Source organism: Tetrahymena thermophila, assembly GCF_000189635.1.
Source record: "Tetrahymena thermophila SB210 genomic scaffold scf_8254443, whole genome shotgun sequence".
Lineage (NCBI taxonomy): Eukaryota > Ciliophora > Oligohymenophorea > Hymenostomatida > Tetrahymenidae > Tetrahymena > Tetrahymena thermophila.
This window is the reverse complement of record NW_002476223.1, coordinates 1-8,447: the sequence shown is the minus strand read 5'-3', so window position 1 is coordinate 8,447 and position 8,447 is coordinate 1. Positions and strand designations below refer to the sequence as shown.

Below are 8,447 nucleotides of genomic sequence, written 5' to 3'. Positions count from 1 at the left end.
TCTAAATGTAATTAATCTTATAAAACTCATAGATAAATAACAAATGAAATTATTATTATAATACATAAATACATATTTATTAAAATTTATAAAAAGTTTTTTCATTTAAATTAAATTTATTGTTTAAAATATCTTAATAGTAAATTTTAAACCATTTCAACTATATTATTTTTATTTTCATTAAAGATAGACTTTAAAAAACATATTGATTAAAATATAATTTTACTATTTTAATAATTATAATAATTATCAAAACTATAAGGATTGTTGTGACTAAATTTTTTTAAATTAGTACACTCTAAAGAGAAACTCTTAATAATTATTACTATTTTGGGATAATTATTTCTTGAATAAGAAATATACGTTTAGTAGATTAATATATATTATTTAGTAAAAAAAAATTTAAATCAGGTTTTGAATCTGATAGAATAAAAAAATAAAAAATGAAGATATATTTATTAATTTTTTATATTTTAATTAAAATAAATATTAGAAATAAATTCAAAAGTATTTCATATCATATATTTATATTTTTTGAAAAATGATAATTAATTTATTTATTTTATATTATTAGATTTTTCTTTTAAATAAATCTCAAATGGTATAGGATTTTTTATTTTTATTTTTTTAAAATTGAATAAAGCTCAGTTGCACAATTTTTTCAGAAATAATTTCTAATTTAAAAATTTAAAATAAATCTAATTTTCCTACAAGAAATAAAAAACATTTAATTATTACTTAAATCAATTTTTTTTTTTAAGAGTATCTATGTTTTTATTATATTAATTTTAGAATAATTTGATTTGAAGAAGTAATAATACTTAAAAAATTAAAAAAGAGCTCAATCTTCAAATTCATCCACAATAAAGGCTTCTCTTAAAATATATTTATCTAAGTCGTTTTTTAACCAAAAATATAATGAGAGATCCTTTAATTCAGTAAAATTATCTTTCATGTCATCTCTAAGTTCTATTTTATAGTTTTTATTTGGATAATCTAAAATCTGCAACAACTTACCATCCTACCAAACTCTCAATTCTATCATATCATCTTTATTTATGCAAAATTCATCGCCTTTTATAAATTTAGATATACCAAAATCATCATAATATTAGAATTTTTCATCTTAAAATTAAAGCTCACAACTTAAATTTTAATTGTACCCCAATTAATTATTCTTTTCTTAATTTTACATGAGCCCAAATAAAAAATAAGCAGTAGTATCTTTAGTTTATAATTAGAATCTAAAAATGTATTTTTTTTTAGGCTATAAAATCAATTATGAAACACAATTTGTTTATTCCTCTTTATTATTCCCAATATAATTTGATTCATCCAAATATATTTCAAATTATTTATTATTATTTTATTTGATTTATGTCCTTTATATACCATCACTTATTTCACTTTTTTCAAATAATATTTCGTTTAAGATATCTTTTTTATTACCTTTCAAAAGTTGAAAAACTGGAAATTATTTAGAATACCTTTCTAAATCATTTTCATCAAAGTATTATTTTGAAATAATTTCACAAATAACAATTATTTAATCTGAATTTAGTTCTTTCAAACATTCAAACTTTTAAATGTCACTGTGCAACTAATTAAAATTAATTTAATTTTAGAAGACTTATGTCTCTACTAAGTAATTTGCAAATTATTTTTTGAAATTTTCATTTACAAAGTTCAATTTGGTATTGAAAATATTTATTATTTTGGTTAAATTTTCTGATTATTAAATTTGCTGTTAATAACTTTGATCATTTTCCAATTTGATCAAATTTTCTACATATTCATTAATATTTTATAGCTTTTCGTCATTTATTTAAGAAAATTTTATTGGTTGTTTATTTTCTTTGAAAATATTATCAAACTAAATTTTACTTAGCTATTTATTTAATTTAGTTAATTCTTTTCTCACAGATTCCAAAAACTCTTCGCTACAATAATTTGATTTATTAGAAATTAGTTACATCAATTTCTCTGGATTGTTATTGTTATCGTTTATGCTTTGTTAATTATCGCTAATTTGACTTTAAATAGATTTTGATTAGCCAAGAATATCTTTATTTTCATTCAATTTAATTTCATCTACAAAATCTAAAACTTGCTGCTTTAGTGCATTTAGATAGCCAAAATCAATTATTTATTCTATTTAATCGCATTGTTTAAGTAATTCCTCAATTTATTTTGTATTGCTTTCTTTTTTAGTTTCAAAAGAATAAATAAAGTCTTTGCACTTCTACTGGTGTTTATCAAAGGATTCTTTCTAATTCTCTAAAAGTAAATTCCTTAAGCTTAGAATTTAAGATATTTGCTAATATTTTTTCATGATTTGCTCTTTATTGAAAGGAAGATCCTATACATGATTAATCATTATCTTCTGATTGTAATCTATTTTTTTAATGATTTCATCCTTGAAATGGGCGAAAAAGCTGTTGATTTAGTCTAAAATCTTGTCTGTAGATACAATATTCTACGATTTCAATTGCAGCATTCTGATTAGTGATTAATCTTTGAGAGGAGGCCATTTAAATTATAACTCTGTTTCTGCTTTTTCAATGATTTGAGAGATAGTCATGTAGTTAACTCCTTTTAAATCTAAATCCTAGTCGAAGCATTAATCGCAGAGAAATATGTTTGCGTTAGGTTAATTAGACACTCCAATTACTTGTATAAAAGTGATCTTTTTATCTGGATGAAAAATGCAACTTTAATTAGATAATTCACTAAATTATAAGTTATCCATTTGTATGCCTTTCTTTATTCTTTTGTATTCTTCTTTATTATTATTTACTTTTTAAATGACACTTAATTAATAATTTTCTTTTGTTTTTATGAATAAAATTGTTTATTTACATAAAATTATCTCTACAAATAAACATTAGGGATAGATATTTTCAATATAATAAATAAGTGAAAGAAAAAGTCTGATTATGTATGTATCTTTTTCATAATTCAGCATTAATAAATGTTTAAATTAAGGTGTAGTGTAAGTTCTTATTTTAAAGGATTTATATAATTGATTTACTTACTATTTTCATAATATTTTAATTTCTTATTGTTTTTTGGAATAGCATTCTAAAATATTCTTACTTCATTACCTTTAACTTCCTATTCTATGGATAAGGTAAATAATTAAAGGTATGACGATTTATTTATATATACTTTTACAATTAATCTAAATTAATGTAGAATATATTATTTTTTAAAACATTAATAGAATAAAGATAAAATTTAACAAAAATTAAAATATATTTTATTTTTTTTATATAAATTAATTTATATATGTATTGCTAAATTAACACTAGATAGATTTCAGTTTTTAAAACTAACTTTAAGAAATTAATTGATATTTTTAGAAAAATGATAATTAATTAATTTATTTGATATTATTAGATCTTTTCTTTTAAATATATGTATATATCTTAATTGGTATAGAATTTTTATTTTTTTGATTTTTTAAAATTGAATAAAGCTCAGTTGCACAATTTATACAGAAAGTAATTTCAAATTATAAATTTTAAAATAAAGCTAATTTTTGTACAAGAAATAAAAAACATTAAATTATGAATTAAATTAATTTTATTGTTTTTTTTAAGAATACCTATTTTTTTATAATATTTTTATTCATTTTAGAATAATTTGATTTGATAAAATAATACTTAACAAAAATTAGAAAAGAACTCAATCTTCAAATTCATCTACAATAAAGGCTTCTCTTAAAATATATTTATTTAAATTATACTTTAACCAAAAAATAATGAGAGATCTTTTAATTTTGTAACTTTTTCTTTCATGCCACCTTGTAAGATCTATTTTTTTATTTTGGTTTGGATAATCTAGAATCTTCAACAACTTTGTTTAAATTTACTGATTATTAAATTTACTGTAAATAACTTTGATCATTTCCCAATTTTATAAAATTTTCTACATATCCATTAATATTTTATAACTATTCATCATTTATTTAAGAAAATTTTATTGGTTGTCTATTTTCTTTGAAAATATTATCAAACTAAATTCTACTTAGCTATTGATTTAATTTAGTTAATTCTTTTCTCGCAGATTCCAAAAACTCTTCGCTACAATAATTTGATTTATTAGAAATTAGTTACATCAATTTCTCTGCGTTGTTGTTGTTATTATTATTTATACTTTGTTAATTATCGCTAATTTGACTTTAAATAGGTTTTTATAAGCCTAGAATATCTTTATTTGAATTCAATTTAATTTCATCTACAAAATCTAAAACTTACTGCTTTAGTGTGTTTAGATAGTCAAAATCAATTATTTATCCTACTTAATCGCATTGTTTAAGTAATTCCTCAATTTATTTTGTATTGCTTTCTTTTTAAGTTTCAAACTAATAAATAAAGTCTTTGCACTTCTACTAGTGTTTATCAAAGGATTCTTTCTAATTCTCTAAAAGTAAATTCTTTAAGCTTAGAATTTAAGATATTTGCTAATACTATTTCATGATTTGCTCTTTATTGAAAGGAGGATCTAATACATAATTAATCATTTTCTTCCGATTGAAATCTATTTTTTTAATGATTTCATCCTTGAAATTGGCGAAAAAGCTGTTGATTTATTATAAAATCTTGTCTGCAGATATAATATTCTAAGATTTCAAATGCAACATTTAGATTAATGATTAATCTTTGAGAGGAGGCCATTTAAATTAAAATTCTTTTTCTGCTTTTTCAATGATTTGAGAGATAGTCATGTAGTTAACTCCTTTTAAGTCTAAATCCTAGTCGAAGCATTAATCGCAGAGAAATATGTTTGCGTTAGGTTAATTAGACACTCCAATTACTTGTATAAAAGTAATCTTTTTATCTGGATGAAAAATGCAACTTTAATTAGATAATTCATTAAGTTATAAGTTATCCATATCTATCTATGCCTTTATTATTTTGTATACTTCTTTATTATTATTAATTAATAATTTTCTTTAGTTTTTATGATTACAATTATTTATAAATACAGAATTATCATCCCTATAAATAAATATAAGGAAGGTGTTGATATTTTTCAAAAAAAATAAATAAGTGAAAAAATAAAGATCTTTAATTAAGTCTACCTTACATAGTAATATAAATATATTCAAAATTGAATAGTATAATATCTAGTAAAAAATTATAAATTGATTAAAATAGGATAATAATCAATTTTCCTATTTTATTTAAATAATTAATTAAATATCTATTTATTTTAATATATTTAATGTATAATTAGTTATTTTATTTAAGTTTTAAGTTTATAAATCATCTTACCTACTTACTACCTTATTACTTCCTACACAGCCAGTTTTATCAAAATTATGCAAAAGAGTTACTGATTACTAAAAATTAGAGAACATTTTATAATAAAAAATAAGATAAGCATTTTAAAATTTATAATACCACATTAAACAAAAATTACATAAATTCTTGATATGAAATAAGTTTATAAAAAGCCAAATTCAACATTAACGACTTTTAAATTCATTAATTTACTCTAAATATTATTAAATAAAAAAATCAAATTTGTATTGTCTGAATGAATAAATGATAATTTAAAAAACAATTATTTTATGATTTAAAAAAATATAAAATGAAAAAAATGATCATCATATTAATTAAAAATTTGAGAAAAAAAGAAAAAAAAACATTAAAACCACTAAATTTAAAATAAAAAGTAAAACTTGATTTCTCGCTGGGGTTTTATTTAAATCATGGCATCTAATTAATCATTATAAATAAAAAAAGGATAGAAATACGATTGATGGATAATATTTAAGATTAAAATAAAACTGGCATATAAAAGTTTGGCATTTATATAATTTAATAAGATGTAATATAAAACTAAGAGTTTCAAATTATTTGATCGTTTTTGTAGAAACCAGAGGGTTTACTTATTAGGATTTAATTTATTTAAGTAAACTTAATTTTTTTATTATTTATGAATAATTTATTTGCTTACAAAAATATGAATGATATTTATAAATATAAAATCAATAATAAAATCTATTTATATTTTAGGTAAAAAACACTTTTTCAAAATATTATATAATAAAATATATAATGCTATTCAAACATTTTATATTTATTCATTCATCCTTTTTTCACCATTCTTTTATCTTTAAGACAACTAATCTTTTTGATTTAAGATACTTGCTTAATATTTATGATATATTCATTGAGCTAAAAATTTAAAAATAAATTTGTGTAAATTTTAAAATAAATATCAAAATAGAATAAACTTTTAAATTAAAAATTATTTTTTAAACAAATAAATAAAATAATATTAGCGGAATAAAAAAGATAAAAAAATAAGATAAGTAAAAGCTATCAAATAAATTCAATGAGCTTTATTGTTTTTAATTAGTTTTTATAATTAAAAATATCACAATCCAAAACAAATAAACTGTTTTTACCTAAGGTAAAGTGTCAAATTCGAGAGATTAATGCAATTTGCTAAAGCAGAACCTAAGCCTGATGCACCCATTGCACCAATTTAATTTTTACTTTTTAAATATTGAAGAAAAAATATATCATTAAATAGTTAATTAGAAGGAAAAAATGAAGAAAAAATATGAAATAATAAGAAATAAATAATAAAAGCAAAAGTTGAAAATAAAATGATGAGCTAAATTAACAAAGAAAGAAAGAATAAAAAAAGCAAGCACAATAAAAAGAAAAACAAAAAAGAGCTTTATTGTTTTTAATTAGTTTTTATAATTAAAAATATCACAATCCAAAACAAATAAACTGTTTTACCCAAGGTAAAGTGTCAAATTTGAGAGATTAATGCAATTTGCTAAAAAAGAACCTAAGCCTGATGCACCTTCATCACCAATTTAATTTCCACTTTTTAAATATTGAAGAAAAAATATATAATTAAATAGTTAATTAGAAGGAAAAAATGAAGAAAAAATATGAAATAATAAGAAATAAATAATAAAAGCAAAAGTTAAAAATAAATTGATGAGCTAAATTAACAAACAAAGAACAAAAAAAGCAAGCACAATAAAATGAAAAAGAAAAAAGAGCTTTATTGTTTTTTATTAGTTTTTATAATTAAAAATATCATAATCCAAAACAAATAAACTATTTTTACTAAAGGTCAAGTGTCAAATTTGAGAGATTAATGCAATTTGCTAAAGCAGAACCTAAGCTTGATGCACTTTCATTACCAATTTAACTCCAACTTTTTAATTTAAAAATATGTCATTAAATAGTTAATTAGAAGGAAATAATGAAGAAAAAATATGAAATAATAAGAAATAAATAATAAAAGCAAAAGTTGAAAATAAAATGATGAGCTAAATTAACAAAGAAAGAAAGAATAAAAAAAAGCAAGCAATAAAAAGAAAAACAAAAAAGAGCTTTATTGTTTTTAATTAGTTTTTATAATTAAAAATATCACAATCCAAAACAAATAAACTGTTTTTACCCAAGGCCAAGTGTCAAATTTGAGAGATTAATGCAATTTGCTAAAGCAGAACCTAAGCCTGATGCACCAATTGCACCAATTTAATTAGACCTTTTTTAATAGTGAAGAAAAAATATATCATTAAATAGTTAATTAGAAGGAAAAAATGAAGAAAAAATATGAAATAATAAAAATAAATAATAAAAGTAAAAGTTGAAAATAAAATAATGAGCTAAATTAACAAAGAAAGAAAGAACAAAAAAAAGCAAGCACAATAAAAAGAAAAAGAAAAATGAGCTTTATTGTTTTTAATCAGTTTTTATAATTAAAATATCACAATCAAAAACAAATAAACTGTTTTTACTGAAGATCAAGTGTCAAATTTGAGAGATTAATGCAATTTGCTAAAGAAGAACCTAAGCCTGATGCACCTTCATCACCAATTTAATTTCCACTTTTTAAATATTGAAGAAAAAATATATCATTAAATAGTTAATTAGAAGGAAAAAATGAAGAAAAAATATGAAATAATAAGAAATAAATAATAAAAGCAAAAGTTGAAAATAAAATGATGAGCTAAATTAACAAAGAAAGAAAGAACAAAAAAAAGCAAGCACAATAAAAAGAAAAACAAAAAAGAGCTTTATTGTTTTTTATTAGTTTTTATAACTAAAAATATCACAATCCAAAACAAATAAATTGTTTTTACGCAAGGTAAAGTGTCAAATTTGAGAGATTAATGCAATTTGCTAAAGCAGAACCTAAGCCTGATGCACCCATTGCACCAATTTAATTAGACCTTTTTTAATAGTGAAGAAAAAATATATCATTAAATAGTTAATTAGAAGGAAAAAATGAAGAAAAGATATGAAATAATAAGAAATAAATAATAAAAGCAAAAGTTGAAAATAAAATGATGAGCTAAATTAACAAAGAAAGAAAGAACAAAAAAAAGCAAGCACTATAAAAAGAAAAAGAAAAAAGAGCTTTATTGTTTTTAATTAGTTTTTATAATTAAAATTATCACA

At 19.9% G+C, this 8,447-nt stretch overlaps 3 protein-coding genes across 3 annotated transcripts; all 3 read right to left on the bottom strand. All coding sequences in view use genetic code 6, as the record gives it.

The window, feature by feature from the left end:
- Positions 1-841: 841 nt before the first annotated feature.
- Positions 842-2,749, bottom strand: TTHERM_01592580 (hypothetical protein; the record flags this gene model as incomplete). Its single annotated transcript, XM_001029311.1, has 1 exon — positions 842-2,749. One exon carries the CDS (start codon positions 2,747-2,749, stop codon positions 842-844), a length of 1,908 nt encoding a protein of 635 aa, XP_001029311.1.
- A 1,047-nt stretch (positions 2,750-3,796) lies between these two features.
- TTHERM_01592570 (zinc carboxypeptidase family protein) lies at positions 3,797-4,954 on the bottom strand (the record flags this gene model as incomplete). Its single annotated transcript, XM_001029310.2, has 1 exon — positions 3,797-4,954. Exon 1 carries the CDS (start codon positions 4,895-4,897, stop codon positions 3,797-3,799), a length of 1,101 nt encoding a protein of 366 aa, XP_001029310.1. The 5' UTR covers positions 4,898-4,954.
- A 1,155-nt stretch (positions 4,955-6,109) lies between these two features.
- On the bottom strand, positions 6,110-8,199 carry TTHERM_001592569 (hypothetical protein; the record flags this gene model as incomplete). Its single annotated transcript, XM_012799648.1, has 7 exons — positions 6,110-6,188; positions 6,422-6,511; positions 6,765-6,854; positions 7,105-7,194; positions 7,441-7,530; positions 7,784-7,873; positions 8,129-8,199. 7 exons carry the CDS (start codon positions 8,197-8,199, stop codon positions 6,110-6,112), a joined length of 600 nt encoding a protein of 199 aa, XP_012655102.1.
- Positions 8,200-8,447: the final 248 nt, after the last annotated feature.